This window comes from Coptis chinensis, chromosome 3 (genome assembly GCF_015680905.1).
Source record: "Coptis chinensis isolate HL-2020 chromosome 3, ASM1568090v1, whole genome shotgun sequence".
Taxonomy (NCBI): Eukaryota; Viridiplantae; Streptophyta; class Magnoliopsida; order Ranunculales; family Ranunculaceae; genus Coptis; species Coptis chinensis.
In genome coordinates this window covers 52,090,239-52,109,202 of record NC_141458.1, presented here as the reverse complement: position 1 = coordinate 52,109,202, position 18,964 = coordinate 52,090,239, and the positions used below count along the sequence as shown (strand labels likewise).

At 37.8% G+C, this 18,964-nt stretch overlaps 2 protein-coding genes across 2 annotated transcripts; both read right to left on the bottom strand.

Moving 5' to 3' along the window:
* Positions 1–3,730: 3,730 nt before the first annotated feature.
* Positions 3,731–4,318, bottom strand: LOC147509971 (uncharacterized). Its single transcript, XM_086597970.1, has one exon. The coding sequence runs from the start codon at positions 4,316–4,318 to the stop codon at positions 3,731–3,733; it is 588 nt and encodes a 195-aa protein (XP_086454096.1).
* Positions 4,319–5,089: 771 nt separating this feature from the next.
* LOC147509970 (uncharacterized) lies at positions 5,090–5,644 on the bottom strand. The gene has a single exon (XM_086597969.1). The coding sequence runs from the start codon at positions 5,642–5,644 to the stop codon at positions 5,090–5,092; it is 555 nt and encodes a 184-aa protein (XP_086454095.1).
* Between the last annotated feature and the right edge of the window lie 13,320 nt (positions 5,645–18,964).

Genomic DNA, 18,964 nt, shown 5'->3' with positions numbered 1-18,964 from the left:
GTGGCTCAATTATTGTTGGCCGTGTAGATTCTTCATCCGAATCATCATTGTACCATTCCTGCCCAGCAGCCGGTACCGCATCTATTTTTTCTTCCTTTAAAGCTTTCCTTTCTTGAAGTGATCTCTTTCCTCTTGCAGCTTTCAATAACGCAACAGGAGCTGCTAGTGGCCTGAGACCTTGAAATATGAAACCATCTTGATGGTCATCTAATACTTTAACTCATTCAAAGAGTGTGCTTTTCGGAAGCCTATTTTTGGGTCTAATTGTTGTGGCCGCATGTTCAACTCTCAAAGTTTTAGAAATAAGTGGAAAGATTGGATGGCAACCTAAAAAAGAAAATTACCATCTTTCCTTGGAACAGCTAAGATAACTGCTACTTCAGCAGCAATGAGGTCAGCTTGTTCCACATATTGTACGCCCCAAATTTTCCTTAAGCTGCTCCGAAAGGGTGCTTCATCTTCACTCCACTTTGCAGCTCCTGTTGTAGCTATTGCACAACCATGCTTCCTGTCAAAAGCAGTATCTAAAGTCAACTTAGTATATGCTAGAGATTACACTACAGTCTTGCATAATTTAAATATAGACCATAAATCAAAAGGGTTGAGCAGTAGTATGGAAGAAATGCCCTCTGTATAAGGAGGCTTCACGGAAATGAAGCATTATTCATACCATTTAGATAAATATATCAATCATTGACAAGTTTTGCAAATGACAATATTATCTATTGTATATAACAGTGCAAAAATCTATATAGAATAATCTATCATCAGAACCTATTAAAACCCACCCACATAGCATATAAGTTAATGGGCCATACTACAACTCCTAACTTATCTCCTAATAAGCTAAGCGCCTGTGTTGGCAATTCACATACATTGATATGTGGAAAATTTTGAGTGTTAGTTGATATGTGGTATGTGAAAATATGTGGTATAATATATTTCTTGAATGACATCTACAATTGAACAATGTGAAAACCACTTGATTGTGAACAATACCAAGACATATTTTCGTATCATTTAACAGCGTTATTAATAGTTTCTCATAAAACTAAAATGACAAAAAAAACATCATACCTGAAACCTGATTTATGTGTTGTGCCTAATAACTGATCGGATAATTTTGTAGGGTCAAAAGCAAGCAAGGAAAAAGACACAGAACTACTGAAGTTGTCATTATTTAGTAACTTGATGCACCCAATGTGAAAACCACTCGATTGTGAACAATACCAAGACATTTCCCTAATAAGCAAAATGTGAGAAATGGGATGAGGAAGGGGAAACCAACTTTAACATAAATAACAACTTCCAGAATAATCGAAGACAATTTAGCATAAGTTCATTACAATAGAACTTCTGGGTATACGATATTGGTGGTACATCTAGAAGAGTTTGGTGGAAGGACTACACTAATTCTCTTCGAAGATGTGCACTTGGAGAGTGCCATGTATAATTGTCCATGGTTGAATATAGGAGTTTGTAAATTTATCCCAACATACTTCACTGATTGCCCTTGGGATTTATTTATTATCATACCGTACGCAAGTCTAACTGGAAACTGGTGGCGTGTCATTGGGACGACCAGCTCTGTAGATAAAGGTGTCAAAGAGATTCTAGGTAGAAGTGCTGGCTCGCCTGCGTGTTCCCCGGTTATAATGATTGCTTCAATCACTTTAGGGGCACATTGGAGAACAATCAGCCATGTTCCATTGCAAAGGCCAGCTTTGGGGCCAATGTTTCTGAGCAACATAATTGGGCACCCAAGTTTCAACTTGAGCCTGAAAGGAGGTAAACTGGATGGGTCAAGCGAGTTAAGGAACTCAGTTGGATAGTCGCCAACAGGTGCAGGAGACTTATCACTGTTTTTCCTTTCATTTGATTGAGAGTCAGCAACATCTGGAGTTGAGTTGGTTGTTTTCCTTTTTTTATGGACGTAGATTTACAATCAGTATCAACAACTTTATCTGCAGCCAAATATTCGAGAACTTCGCTAGGAAACAAACGCCAGGCCATGTCATTAATATCCTTAACATCGTCGTTCCTTGCAGCTAGAATAGTACGTTCTCTTAGGAATTCTGGTGTAGCCGTGCCCTCCTCGTCCAACTCAGGGTATACAGAGAGAATTAGTTGTCTGAGATCTGTACAGTTTTGTATACCTGATGGTAGCTCAACTGTTTCTTCTGGATTTGTGCCTATCTACATGATCACTTAAAAGTAAAGTGCTTAGTTCAACGCTAAGTATTTGCAGCAGCAACATTTCAAAGGCAATGTTGTCATAAGTATTTACCTCGGTAAGATAGGTCCCAAAGTCAATGTTGTCTACATCCGACATGTCCAGACACATGTTTTGAAACAAATGCAAAATTTCCACATGCCTCAATAGTTGAGACTTATGCAAAGATGCAGCAACAAAATCTTCACGGACCCCTTTTGGTATAATGGGCAATGTTTGCTGGAAATCCCCTCCTAGAATAACGGTTATGCCACCGAATTTTTTTTTGTTTTCATAGATATCTTGAAGCGACCGATCAACGGCTTTAACGCAGTATCTATGTTGCATGGAGACTTCATCCCAAATAATAAGTTTTGCCTCTCTGAAAAGTCCGGCCTGCAATGAATCTTTGCCAAACCCACACATGGTGTCGTTAAAGACGTTTAGTGGCAAACTAAATGTTGAGTGAGCAGTGCGGCCCCCAGACAATAGCAAAGATGCAATTCCAGAGGAAGCTAGCATTATAACGATATTACCAATACAACGACATGACGCTGCAATCGTATTGTACAGGAATGTCTTCCCTATGCCCGCGGCTCCATTCAAGAAAAAAATCTTCCCTTGGGCATTGTGTACGGATTCTGTCACCGCATTAAAAGCATTGCGTTGCTCTTTATTGAGATGACTAATATTAGCATCAGTTGATTCTTGTAAGCCCTGATAGTTCAGCTGCTGATGCTCCCAAATGAGTCTGTTTCCAACTACACGACTTCAATCTTCCTTTGGTAGGGGCATGTCAGGGAAATTCGATAGATTCTTCCCACTTTCTTGTAGCAGCTGTTCCAACAAAAATAAACCGTAGTCTGTAACTCGGGCCTCAGATGGATTCCCTATAAGAAACTCAGTTTTCATCTTGTGCTGAAGGTTATCACATATATTAACGGCAAATCTATTCCACAATACTTCCAGACTCGTTGGAGAGCACTCTATTAGGATAATGCTGAACAATCGGCGGTGATACCCAGTCCGCATGCAAGATGCCTCCTGCAAACATTGGCTCCACTCTTGGTCATATTCCAATAGCCCACATGCAATACATGCTGCCTTAAACGTACTGTATGGAACACCGTCCACCAATTTAAGTGATGCGAATGATGTGGGCCCTTTAATAACGGTTAGCAGCATGCGTAGATAAAAACGCTCCCCGGCATTAGGTTTTTCAAAAAACATTCGGCCAATAGCGAAACAACTATCTCGACTCCTAAGTGTCCATTTTTTAAATCCCCTGTTGTAAACGAAGGCTCCAGGCATCTCTGGATAAGTGAACTCTCTGGCTTTTGAATTTTCACCACAACATTTAAAGAATGCGGTTAGAGTTGATTGTTGATGTTCAGCTCGAGCGAGAATTTTATCCAGTGGTTTGGTTGGGTCGTACAGAACCCGATGCATCCCAGGCAAATGTATTGCTAAGCGAACAACGTTGGGTACCTCTTGGTGCATGTTAAACTCTAGAAGCCATCATTTGCTCGCGTCGATGTATTGTTGTATCTCATCATTTGCTCCAGTTAACACCATGGTTGTTTTGTCGAAACCCTTGTAAATGTATTTATGGATATATTTGACTGCCCAAACTGATGCACACACTTCAACATTAATGTGGCAATCAAACAGCTCAGATAGGTACGGATTATATGGAGCTATATTTTGGTTGGTCACTTTATGTTTCTTGCGCTTGTACTCTATGCTGGTGTTGCAACGCATATAAAGCGGGTATCTTTCTTGATCCATCATTGTTTTCTCAGCAAATTCCCACGGGTATTGGAACCTGCAACGACTATCTTGCATGCAGGGCGCTTTTGGATATTCAGAACCACACGGACCATGAATCATACATTTCATAACTGTCGGAAAGAGAGCAGGCTGTGTGTCAGGATTTGGAATCTCAGCAGAAACAATTCGATCGACTTGTTCAGTGGTACGAATCTTGTCTTCGTGTTGTAGGAATATGAGAGTGTGCATGTGTGGAAGGCCATGCTTTTGGAATTCAATGGTGTAAACATGTGCGACCACCCGACCGAAAATGTGTTTCTTGGTGATTTCTTCCATTATTGCTTTACGCTTCATCTCAAAAACATGTGCCACTATCGTTGGTTTATCATTCTATTTTTGATGTTTTTTAAGCTCCGTTAGAACTTCAGGCCAATTCGGATTCGCAGTTGCTATAAGAAAAACATCCGGATGTTTATGGTAGCGTGTGATGGCCATTGAATCTTGGTAAATCTCGTACATATGCCTTGGATTGCCTGTATAAGACGATGGCAGGATTACACGCTGCCTAACTTGGCTTGGATGCTGGTCCTGTGCTGCAATATCTGTTAATCCCTGGTATAACTCTGCACGAATCTGAACTTGTCGATCTCTGAGAAAATGCATGCGGTTCTGGTCTGTTGCAGCCCAAGCATCGACTAAAAATTGTTGGCCTAGGGCGCCCGCGTTCAAAATAGGGGAATAGTCTAATGGGCGATCAATTGTTAATAACGTTCCACTGGGCAGGTTAGGAGACCAACTGAGATCCCCTTGCGGAAAGAGAAGAACATAATGGAGGGGCGAATACGCGGGGTTACACTCGCTGATCCTTTCTAACCCACCTTCTCGCAAGTGAAGAACAATATCTCGCATGCCATCAAACGTACTCCCCTCTCCTAGCAAAATCACAGCTATCTCTATTGTGGATGGAAAGTTGTAGTGATGCCGGTCACTCCTAGAGCTATAATGTAGTCGGCCTGGGACGTTGTTATTTGTAGAATCAGTTGTATTCAAAATCTCAAAAGCATTCATATACAACCTGTAAAAGTTGTTGTTTTGGATAAGAGTGTCCTAAATGATGCTCAAAATGTCCTTTGATAACTGAGGGTTCCTACGAAGACCGTTATTCAAAGCCTCGTTTCCATCATAGAAGTAAAGTTGTGAATAGATTGGATCCCTGCCTAGAGATGGAAGGAGTGACCCGACTCTGTGGTAGAGTTCTCCATGGATGACAAATGATTGTGGACCACGTCTACTCAATACGCGTTGGTCCGGATCCACACCAAGGCTTGTAAAAGCATTACATGCATTATATGCACGAATGTGCTCATGGAATGACACTGCGCGTCCATCATTTCCTTCGTATAGTGAGTGGAGAGCAGGTGGTAATGGCGATAGCAAGGGCAGCCTGACTTTCCCTTGTAAACAGCACATCCCAAATTTAGGGTTTTTTTTGGATGAATGTGTCAATTTCTCAGCCATCCAGTGAAGAGCTGAACAATGTGGGCAACACACATCCATCCGTCCTAGAAAATGGCGTCCTTCTGGCAAATCAGTCAATGGTTTCGCTAGGAGATTTGTTGCAGCGCCTTCGCTTAGGCAGTCCGAATCAAATGAATTCCACATTTCAACCCCAAACACATCTCCAGCGGTACAATTGGCTCTTTCGTTGCATCGCTCAGATGGGGTACTGTACATGAAAAAGTATTTAGTGCATAAGTTTTCTCCAAAGTAGCATAAAGCTATGAGGGGGCAATCCGAACGGAAGAGAAAATACGTACTTGAAGAATTTTAAGGAGGATGATCTTCTTTGATTAACACACAGGGGTGGATCAAAGGTGCCAACATCCTTAATTTTTTCTCGGAAAAGAACTTCATTCTCTCGTGTGCAGTCCCCTTTAGTTGATGACCCAACCAAATACGTGATTCTGTAATGCCATGGTTGCGGAGCCAAATTATAAACGATGTCCTTCCCATTTTTTTTATTTCCATTTTGCGCTGATGGGGAACCCTCAACGACAGGTGCTTAGCAATGGGGCCGATGAGTTGATGGTGGCACACAACCGCACTTAATTATAGTTGAGCTAGGAAGGCGGGCCATTTTGTCCCTGTCGCTTCGGACACGGCGCGCAAATGTCTTTCGGTTAGGTGTCACAGTTGGGCTCAAATGGATGCGAATATCTTTAGATGGTAGTTGCATTCCCTGAGATGTGGATGAAGATGAAAGGCGCTCTCTTTCCCTCCGAGCACGTTGTGCGATGGTACGGTGAGAAAGCAGAGGAGGAGTAGATCTTGGAGCAAATTGGCGTTGGAGCTGCACTCGTGGTGTTTCGTTGGAGTTTACACCGGGCTTTGAATAGTAATCAATCGAAATAAGCATAGTTAAAACAGCACGCTATGATCGAAATAAGAGATGCTATGGTCGTAATAAGACATTGTATTAACAACGACACAATGATCAAATATTTTTTTGTCTGTTGAAAAGCCGGGGAGGAAGCCACACGCACAATGGGTTAATTAATAGTTTAAGGCAACAAGTTCTCCCCCACCATTGGGTGTTGCGCTTGTCCAGTTTACGGTGGGAAAAAGAAAACTAAATAAATACATATGTGGGGAATAAGTAAAAAACAAAATATATCATGCTCAAAAACATAAATGCACCTTCATTTCGTTAACAGCTTAAGTGCGAAGCTGTGCCCATGCCCCTGATCGACGGACTTGTGAGCCAGACTATCGGTAAAAAAAGAAAGCATGCAGTTTATTGGTTGAGTTAGTAATGGGGATTAGATACGCTAGCATCGGACAACACTTGACAATGCGGAGATAAGAATTACACACATACCTAAACTTCTTTAACAATTTGACTTCGAATTTGGTTACGTATTGTCGCCCGGTAGATCTCCACACCCCCCTACACAGTGAAAATGCAAGGACAACCTCAAAAACGCATTAAAAGAATTTATTTGTTCGAGCTAATAACAAAGCAAGGGTTTAAAATTGCACCGTCTACGTGATACCTCGATTTCAAGAACTGTGTGCCCTTTAGCCAGGTCCTACATGTTTTTCTGAGAAGTTACAAAAGTAAGAATTAAATCTAACCACAACAGACCAAAAAGTAAAGAAGTTAAATAAAAAGGTGAGGAGAAAAAAACCAAAGTCATCCTAAACTATCAGCACCATCGAAATGTAATGGAGACGAATTTGTTGACAAAGTTAGAAATGTGGTAACAACAAACAGGGAAATGTGGTGCCACCAACCGAAGGACCAAATTCTAAAAAAATAGAGCAGAAGAAACCGATCTATAGTAAGCCACCAACCAAGAAGAAAAGAATCCCCGGTGGCACCAGGGTCAAACGAAATGTCATAAATGTAAAGACGGTACATATGAATTAAAGTGTATCAAGAAAAGTCATGGTCGGTAAAAGCCAAAACAGAGCCGAAGCAAAAAAAAGTCATTACATTTAGAAGGGTTTGATAACAATGTTATTCTTCTCAACTTCTTTGGGCAGCTGAGATCGAATTTTGCTACGCATAGTCTCCCGACAGAACTTGACGATGCACTAAATAGGAAAATGTAATGACAACTGCAAAACACGCTTAGAAACAAAGTCGTATGAACACACAACAAATCTAGGGGGAAAACACACTCAAAGGCACTCCTAGACTTTTATGATCGTGTGCGCTTCCAATCGATCTAGGCACACCCAAAGGGACTCCTTGACTTTTACGACCGTGTGCGATTCCAAGCGATCTAGTGTATATATGGAAGGAGACACAAAATAAGAATGAACGCCAAGGAACCAAAAAGTGAAAAGATAAAATATAATAACAAAGGAAGAAAGAAATAAAAATTGACCAAAGCCCTTAAGTAGCACAGGAATAAAATGAAAAGGACATCTAAGAAGATGTGGTCTAAAAAAGAGTAGAGATTTAAAAAAAATAGTATAATATTTTCCTTCGTCTAGTTAAAGTACGGTACAGGTAAATAACGGTGCGTTCGTTTTTTTGCATGGTGTGGTACAGCGACCGAAAACAAAAGCCAATGCAAATATCAAATACTAAAACTACATATACAAACATACCCTAACTTGAATTAGAAAACTCTGATTTGATATGTAATGTTTAAATTACTTGAGGTTACTAAGGATTTTAAATAGTGTACGTTCTTAGAGACAGCCACAGGTGATCAATCTATAGCGAAAAGGAATTGTGTTCACTGTCAATTAAAATTTAATGATAAAAAAAAAAAAAAAAAAGAAAGAAAAGATAAGACGTCCGACCACAAAGCTTGTACACCTCTAATCAAATGTTGTAGGCGTGACTATAAATGGAAGAAGCATGCTGTAGGAAGCAACAGGATCAACAAACAAAAAAAAAAATCAACAGTAGGCATATTATCACTACGTATGTGTGTTGTGACACCAATTGCTTCAAATTTTTTTTTCATGAAACAGTAAACGATGGAATTGGTATAAACGAACACTCTACAAATAGAATAAATCAATGAGTGTACCATAGTTCATGGTTAGGAAAGTGGTTAATCAATTTCCCACATACATAAGAAAGAGTGTACAAACCTTTGATTTCACAAAAGCTTCTCAGTTGGAGTAGGGTAGTCCAACCGATCTGAGATAGGAAAAAACAAATATAAGATCAGAAAGTGGAGTTTGCTTACCTTGCAGCACTATTTATGAAGAACTATCGTGGAGCAAGCTTAAGGGAAAAAGACAACGACTTGAATCTTTTAGGCATGAGAAAGAATATACATTGGAAGAAGCAGTCTGGAGATGGCTACGCGAAGAGTTAAAGTATGGTACAGGTAAAGAACGGTGCGTTAGTATTTTTGCAAGGTGTGGTACGGCAACCGAAAACAATAGCCAATGCAAATATCAAATACCAAAACTACATATACAAACAGACTCTAACTTGAATTAGAAAACTCTGATTTGATATGTAATGTTTAAATTACTTGAGGTTACTAAGGATTTTAAATAGTGTACGTTCTTAGAGACAGCCACAGGTGACCAATCTATAGCGAAAAGGAATTGTAAACTGTCAATTAAAATTTAATGATAAAAAAAAAATAATAATAAAAGAAAGAAAGAAAGATAAGACGTCCGACCACAAAGCCTGTACACCTCTAATCAAATTTTGTAGGCGTGACTATAAATGGAAGAAGCACGCTGTAGGAAGCAACATGATCAACAAACAAACAAAATATCAACGGTAGGCATATTATCACTAAATAGTGTACAGGTAAAGAACGGTGCGTTAGTTTTTTTGATTTGATATGTAATGTTAAAATTACTTGAGATTACTAAGGGTTTTAAATAGTGTACGTTCTTAGAGACAGCCACAGGTGACCAATCTATAGCAAAAAAGAATTGTGAACTGTCAATTAAAATTTAATGATAAAAAAAAAATAATAATAAAAGAAAGAAAGAAAGATAAGACGTCCGACCACAAAGCATGTACACCTCTAATCAAATGTTGTAGGCATGACTATAAATGGAAAAGCACGCTGTAGGAAGCGACATGATCAACAAACAAAAAAAAAAAAAATCAATTGTAGGCATATTATCACTGTGCTATGACACCAATTGCTTCCATTTTTTTTTTTCATGAAACAGGAAACGATGGAATTGGTATAAACGAACCCTTATAAAATCTGTTGGGAGAAAGGATGGCTACAAATAGAATAAATCAATGAGTGTACCATAGTTCATGGTTAGGAAGGTGGTTAATCAATTTCCCACATACATAAGAAAGAGCGTACAAACCTTAGATTTCGCGAAAGCTTCTCAGTTGGAGTGGGGTAGTCCAACCGATCTGAGATAGGAAAAAACAAATATAAGATCAGAAAGTGGAGTTTGCTTACCAGGCGACACTATTTATGAAGAACTATCGCGGAGCAAGCTTTAGGGAAGAAGACAACGATTTGAATCTTTTAAGGCATGAGAAATAATATACATTGGAAGAAGCAGTCTGGAGACGGTGAAGACGCGAAGAGTTAAAGTATGGTACAAGTAAAGAACGGTGCGTTAGTTTTTTTGCATGGTGTGGTGCGGCGACCGAAAACAATAGCCAATGCAAATATCAAATACCAAAACTACATATACAAACAGACCCCAATCCCCATTAGAAAACTCTGATTTGATATGTAATGCTAAAATTACTTGAGGTTACTAAGGGTTTTAAATAGTGTACGTTCTTAGAGACAGCCACAGGTGACCAATCTATAGCAACCAATCTATAGCGGAAAGGAATTGTGAACGGTCAATTAAAATTTAATGATAAAAATAATAATAATAATAAAAGAAAGAAAGAAAGATAAGACATCCGACCACAAAAGTCTGTACACCTCTAATCAAATGTTGCAGGCGTGACTATAAATGGAGAAGCACGCTGTAGGAAGCAACATGATTAACAAACAAAAAAAATCAACTGCTGGCATATTATCCCTATGTATGCGTTCATTTTTTTGTAAGGTGTGGTACGATGACCGAAAACAATAGCCAATGCAAATATCAAATACCAAAACTACATATACAAACAGACCCTAATCCCCATTAGAAAACTCTGATTTGATATGTAATGTTAAAATTACTTGAGATTACTAAGGGTTTTAAATAGTGTACGTTCTTAGAGACAGCCACAGGTGACCAATCTATAGCGAAAAAGAATTGTGAACTGTCAATTAAAATTTAATGATAAAAATAATAATAATACTAAAAGAAAGAAAGAAAGATAAGACGTTCGACCACAAAGCATGTACACCTCTAATCAAATGTTGCAGGCATGACTATAAATGGAGAAGCACGCTGTAGGAAGCGACATGATCAACAAAAAAAAAAAATCAATTGTAGGTATATTATCACTACGTATGTGTGCTGTGACACCAATTGCTTCCAATTTTTTTTTTTTTTTTTCATGAAACAGTAAACGATGGAATTAGTATAAACGAACCCTTATAAAATATGTTGGGAGAAACGATAGTTACAAATAGAATAAATCAATGAGTGTACCATAGTTCATGGTTAGGAAGGTGGTTAATCAATTTCCTACATACATAAGAAATAGTGTACAAACCTTTGATTTCGCAAAAGCTTCTTAGTTGGAGTAGGGTAGTCTAACCGATTTGAGATAGGAAAAAACCAAATATAACATCAGAAAGTGGAGTTTGCTTACCATACGACATTATTTATGAAGAACTATCGTGGCGCAAGCTTAAGGGAAGAAGACAACGACTTGAATCTTTTAGGCATGAGAAAGAATATACATTGGAAGAAGCAGTCTAGAGACGGCGAAGAAGCGAAGAGTTAAAGGGTTTTTTGTTTGTTTAATTGAGCTATTAGAAACAATATATGGAGAAGAAGAGGAGCCAAAGTGGGCAACTGATATCTGATTGGCGCTTGGTAATTCTTTGTAAAAGAAATGATTCACCAAGCAACATAAATAATTTCATGAGTGAAAGGGGCGCTGGCATTAAACTTTAAGAATCAAATAAGGGCAGTAAGACCAAATAAACAATAAGAAATATCACTACGTATGTGTGCTGTGACACCAATTGCTTCCAAATTTTATATTTATTTTTTTTTCATGAAATAGTAAACGATGGAATTGGTATAAACGAACCCTTATAAAATATGTTGGGAGAAACGGTAGCTACAAAAGAATAAATCAATGAGTGTACCATAGTTCATGGTTAGGAAGGTGGTTAATCAATTTCCCACATACATAAGAAAGAGTGTACAAACCTTTGATTTCACGAAAGCTTCTCAGTTGGAGTACGGTAGTCTAACTGATCTGAGATAGGAAAAAACCAAATATAAGATCAAAAAGTGGAGTTTGCTTACCATGCGACACTATTTATGAAGAACTATCGTGGCACAAGCTTAAGGGAAGAAGACAATGACTTGAATCTTTTAGGCATCAGAAAGAATATACATTGGAAGAAGCAGTTTGGAGACGGCGAAGAAGCGAAGAGTTAAAGGGGGTTTTTTTTTTTTTGTTTAATTGAGCTATTAGAAACAATATATGGAGAAGAAGAGGAGCTGAAGTGGGCGCCTGATATCTGATTGGCGCTTGGTAATTCGTTGTAAAAGAAATGATTCACCAAGCAACGTAAATAATTTCATGAGCGGAAGGGGCGTTGGCATTAAACTTCAAGAATCAAATAAGGGCAGTAAGACCAAATAAACAGTAAGAAATATACTAAATCAATAAGTCATATAGAGCATTTTCTACATGCAGCATCATTGCACCAAGCATAATGCTAGCAAAAATTCCAACGTTTAAGTATGTGTACGTATGCAAAGTTTTAAATTCCACAAATAACCATAAAGTTTTTTGCACAAAATAAAGAGGTCAAGTAGGAAAAAAAAATCAGAAAAATGACCAAAAAGATAATAATAATAATAATAAATAATATACATACAATACTACACTTTGATTCCGTCCATCCAATTTCAGCTCCTAAGACAATCCAGTAAGGCTCAGTGTATAATTAGTTCTTGACCAACATGAATTATTGACACTGAAAGGATTCATTTAACATACAATGAACACCGTATCAATTTTAGTACATCAAATCCATTACCATAAGGATTATAGGAAATCGACGTAGCCATTTTCTTTTGCACACTTTATTACCATTAAGGATAAACCACAACCTATCTGGTCACATTCACATTTTGCAAGAAAATCCAAATCTCACCTAAGAGTAATGATTGCAAGAAACAAAATGTGTAGTTATAAGGAAGGAATGTTACCCAAATGGGTTGAGTCAAGAGCTTAATTCAGTAATCTTGCACTCATCCTGCAAATTGTGGAGCAAAGATTAACACTACACGTATTGAAGTAAAAAATTCAGTTGTTGAAGTAATAAGTGCAACCACGAAAAACTCTCAAGTGAAAAAAAGAAAACAGATTGTTTTGCCAAATCAAAATCTGGTCATGTTAAAATGATGTTGAAAGAAAAAATACCATATTGGTGGACTTGAACCCATTATGCAGTAATTTTCGAAGTGACTGCAGCATTATCAATTTCAAAAGCTAACAATGAATCCAAAAGAAACAAAAGTGGATCAAAATACATATCATAAAAACTAACTAAAACCTAACAAACTATTTATTGTTGGTATTCTTCTTTTGATTTTCTTTTCTTTTTCTATTCAATCTATTGACAGTCCTAGTCTGTCCACTTTTTAAAAATTTGATTCCAACAATCGATTTCTATAGATGACTCCACAAAATGTAATTATCTAACTAAGTTAGGGATCCAACAAAAACTGTGTAATTTCTTCAAAATAACAAATGAGCTAACCAAAATTTTGAGCTTGGATACGCTCTACTAAAATCAATGTCTCGTTGCTATTGTTATGCATTCAAACACCAAAAGAGAAGTTGCTACATAAAAAAAAACCTAAATTTGGTTAAGCAATAAGAATATATAAGATATGAAGTTGGTGATTTAATGACGGTGAGAAAAGAAAAAACTCAAATTGGTTAAGTTTGGTTACCTGGCTCTGCAAAAAAGAGTTTTATTGATCATTGACAGTAAATAATTGTCATGAGTGGGTTCATAGAGATAAAGATCTATGGGGAAGATGAATCAACAGCTGTGATTCTAGATGTTACTACTTTAAAACAAATCATAACATATATTCTTAAGCAACTTTTGTGTCGGCTCTGTGGCGAACCCAATTTAGACAGATAGAGCTTCAGCTACGCAAGTTGGGGGATTTACTGCCCAAGACATGGAATGTCCTGACCCGGGCGAATAGCTTGGTGATATAGGCGACCCTTAGTAAGCAAAGCTGATCTCAAACCACCCTTAGATTGTGTAGTTCTTGGGGTTGGTATGTGTAAAATCCATTACCTGTTTTGAAAAAATTGCTTAATTATTGATGTATCGAGAATCTATCATTAATAGCACAAAGAAATCAAACATTTTTGAAAAAGAAGTGTAAAATAAAGAAAAGAAAAATTGTATACTCTCTCCACAGGTTCACACTTACTCCAACGATGAGTAAAAATGTTTTACAAAGAATATGCAAGATATACTGTGGACTAAGGCTCTGGCACTTACAACCACACCCTCCAAGTGGAGAGGTTCGATTATCTTATTGATGTATCCCCCTTTTAAAGAAAAAGATGGAATGGAATGGGAAAAGAATACATCGGAAATGAGGATTCAATCCTCGTATATATATGAGATGATTAAGAAAGAGTTTTTAGCAGCTCCAGCTTTGTTCACGTCACTTGTTGCTTCAAAGGCTGTGTTTGTTGGTTTAGGATTAGGAATAGCTTGACCTAGGAACACACTTTTTTGGGTTTTATTTTGAGCTAACAAGTTTAGAGATTGTTGCATGGATGCTAGGATTTGGGTTTGCTATTGTATGACAGATAACATTATTTCAGTGGGCTTATCTGTTTGGACACTAGTTGATGGTGTAACGGGAACTTGGTCTCTTTGGTTGTTAATAGGTGGGTTTTGATAGTTATGGTTAAACTAGGATTAAATCAATGCTCTGTTCTGATTGTTATAAGTACCTTGTCCTTATCCTTGTTTGAAGGTATTTGTTGGTTTGTTGAAACTTGGTGGTGTTTGGTTTTGTGGAATGTTGGTCCATGCGAAGTTTGGATGTTATCTCCATGGTGCATTTGGTACATTGAAAGCACATACTTCTTCTGGCTAAAGTGATGATATGTTTGTGATCAAGGGACAAGCAGCATCTATATAATTTAAGCTTAGATAGAAATTACATGGTAAGGTATTTACGTTCATGACAGAATGAAGGGTTTGGTCTTTCTGTTTGGTTGTGAGGGCATCTATCTTTCTTGTGAGGGTTTCTATTATGGTTTTGATTTCTGGATCTGATTTCACCTCAAAAATACCATTAGCCTTAGTTATACTGGGTTGGGCTATTCTGGAATTGTTTATGTCACCCCAATGGGTACTCTTTTCAGCTTGGTTTTCAAGAAAGGTTAAAGCTTCGGTTGCACCTCTATCCAAAAAATTACCATTACTCATGATGTCGAGGGTTACTTTGTGTTATGGGAGAAGGCCTTTGAAGAAACATTGGACAAGAGTGAATTTTTCTAGTTTATGGTGAGGACATGAATAGAGTAGGTCAGAGAATCTATCCCATACTTCGGAAAATGTCTCACTCGGACTCTGTCTGAAGAACTGTATCTTGCTTCTTATCTCTTCTATTTTTTTCGACGGAAAGTACTTCTTCATGAAGGATAACACAACCTTTTCCCATGTATTGAAAGAGTTGGCCTTTTATGAAAGAAGCCAAGCGTGACTCTTGCCAGCTATAGTGAAACAAAATTCTCGTAGCTTAACCTGATTATCGGTGACGCCCGGATGATGAAAGGTATTACATACTTCATGTATTCGGCGTAGATGCTCGTACGGTAACTCGTGTTCTAACCTATAGAAGATGGGTAGAAGATTGAACACATTCGGTGGAATCCTAAAATCGCTCGTAAGCGGTGTGAGTCGTATACAAGATGGAGGTCCATCTTGCAATGGTGTGTAAAAGTTGGAAAGGGGCTCTTCAGCTTGCACTACTTCATCAGGCATCTTAAGAGATGGAGGACTAGAAACAGGAGATTGTCTAGGGCGATGAACTCTCCTACATGAGTAAGTTTTATTCTTGATAGTACTAGAAGTACCTGAACGCAGTATTATACACTTTTAACAAGATCCCAAAACTATCATAACATGCGCAAACAGTGCAATGTATGCTCAAGCAATCGAAAATCGTTTTTGTAGGTACGGAGTTTTGAAAACTTTGCTTTTGGTCTATAGTTTACTATTCCCTATTCAGAGGAACACTTGGGCGTGTAACTAGGATGGCTCTACTAAACGTCTCAGAAGAGTAGGCAGCCACTTCACCAAGTGGTGTGTTACCAAGAATCTCACTCATAATGAATCTGGGGGAGGGGAGTGAGGAAGATAGTTGGTCCACCGGAATTTGGTAACTGATTACTCTAAATCCTCGTAGCTATATTTTTGTCCTTTTCTGGAGGAGCGTGACTACTTGGGCTCTAGTTAATTGATTTTAATTAATTTTTTTGGTCTATGGCTTTCAAGAATCAAGCAACGTCCAATTTACCTACATTGGGTAATGACTTCCTAATGGTTGTTATGGCTCGGGTTTAGCCTTATGTGCGAATGTAAATTGCAGTGCGAAATGTAAATTTCAAACAATCACGTAACCATGCTTGAACACACAAGTATCCTCTTACTTGGGCTTCAAGGAGGTTTATAATTTACCTCTCAAGTCGTGCTTACATGCTGCTTGAGGAGAAGACGACGTCGGTTGGTGCTTGATATGAGAATCAGGCCCAACCTTTCGAGCTTTACCCTGTTTTAAGTTACAAATAAAGGCCCACTTAAAAAGCCTACAAGGTTGGTTTTTGACAATTTATACAACTTTGCCTTCAAGGGCTCAAACTTAAACTAAACTAAAATTATACTAATCTAATTAACTAGTTTTAGATTAATCTCCTAGATTAACTAGAGTCAATTGGACTTAGAGTGTTGATTACCAAGTTGATTCAAAGTGTGTGAGCTATGATCCACAACTTACCTCACACACTTGAACTTCCCAAGGCAATTAAAACTCTAATCCCTTGGTAAGTATTAAACTTAGACCAAGTTTAACTCCTGTTCATTATAAGAAATGAATAAAAAACGAAGTTTTTTTTTTTTTTTTTTCTTTTTATCACTAACTATTACAAACAAGTTTCACTGTTTGCTCCTACTCTATTACAAAATCTAGTCTCGGAGTACAACTGTGTGTCATAAATGAACTGGACCTCGAAAAAATCTCACGCACTTCTGTGGAGGTGAACTGGCGGTCGCGCTCGCCATGCCCGCGTGGTCGCCCACTGGCGCCGGTGGACGGTGGTCGTCTTTCGCCTGTTTGATCACCTCTTCTCCACCTTTGTTGTCCTACAACCTGATTTGCAAAAAAGTATCTCAGTACAGAGAAACAATAAAAATAAAATGACAAAAAATAAAAAGAAAATAGAAATGGAGAGGTGAAAATGATGCTCCCTCTTAGATTCTCAACCAATCACTCTCACTCCTTCAATCCCTGACGGTGGCGCCATTTGAAGCTTTAGTAGTGGTGGAAGTATAATTCAAAAGAGTTTAGATAGAAGTTGAGGTTCATCCAAAATTGTTTAGAGTTTGAGTGAGAGAGATAGAAGAAGAAATGTATACTCTTGAATATTATAATGGTTCTAAGCTAATGAACTTGAAAGCTTTGATTGTTGATTAAAATGACTTGAAAACATGAAAGGAAGATTGATTAAAATATTGAAATGAAACACGGAAACAAGATGAAGATTGAAACAAAGAACAATAATAAGTTGATTGAAATAAAGGAAATGAAATAACAAGTTGATTATAAAGGAAATGAAATAACAAGAAATTAAAAACATAAATTGAAAAACAAAACAAGAAAATAAACAGATGAAATGGTTTGGATCCTAAGACAATGGATAAGTTCTCTCTCCTTTGCTTTTTTTGATTATATACCCCTACTTTTGCCATTTACAGATGTGCTCTCATCCATTCTAAACTAGACACCTCGTACCCTTTTCACTTTTGCTTTTGCTTTTGCTTTTTGGTGCCTTCTTGACTAAGGTAGGTTTAGGGATAAGTCTTCATAATTTGAAATAAGGGCCTCCATCTTTGGTCTTCTAAATTGAGTCCTTTGACCGTTGACTTTGACCGGCTGACTTAACTTTTTCTGCACTATTCCATAGCAGCTATTGGTCTTCATAATAAGCGTGATTAATGCTCCTTTTGGTGCTAAGACACAACTTTTATGATAAGTGGGCTGAAATACTCCTTAACCTAAAAAAGCAATAAAAGCTATGAGTTGTATTTTCATTAAGGGTAAGAGTGACTATATGAGTCTTAATAAATTACTCTTTCTCTGCCTCAAGTTTTGGAGACAAGAATATAAGTGAATTGGCCCATTACATGAGGCACTTAGGTCCTCTATTTATAGGGGTTACAATGAGCTCTAGAAGCATTCCAAACCGTCATTTGTTTCCTAATACAAATAGACTTCTTCCAGAGTCCAACTTCATCTCCAAAACTTAGAAGGAATTGGCTACAGTGTCGATTCATGCGTTTGGATGCACTATTCATGTGTCCCAGACTTAATCAATGCATCTGGACGCTCGATCTATGCATCCCAAACGCATAGGTCGCGTTTGGACGCACGATAGTCGTGTCTCAAACGCGAGACTATATTTTTCCACCTTTGGTGTATTTTTCTTTCCTCTTTTGCGGGTTTTGGTCCAAGCAACAAATCCTTTGGCCTTGGGCTTCCAAATAGGCTTTAAAATAGGTCCAAGTCGCATCTTTAATAGCTTCAATTCCTTGGCCTTCTCCATGATTGTCCACGGGCTTCCCATGTGATCCTTAGTGCTCCGAATTGCTCCATTTTATCTCTTTTTCTCTAATATTCTACAAAACTCTCTTTTTCACCTGTAGAATCTTAAAACATAACTTACAAACACTATTAGTCTACTAAGATGGCTAAACAAGAGGCATAATCGAGGGTTAAATTGCACTTTTTGAGCACTTATCACTATAATACAATAATATACGGATAATAAAACACACATTTAGGAGCTGATCAAACACCTGGTCATAATAAAAAGCAAAGCCAACCATCAAACTGAGGGATATGCAATGAAACTCATAACAAATAAGAAAACAAAAGTTACCAAGTAGGTAAAAACTCAAAATATATATATATTTCTTTGAAACCAATCCTCAAGGAGATAACTAACTTGCTTCATAAAGTCGATGGTTCACATGCATATCAATAAGGATTGTAATTTAAAATGGGAACAGGAGAAACGTTTGTGACCTATTCAGAGACTAACATAGGTTGGAGGCAAAT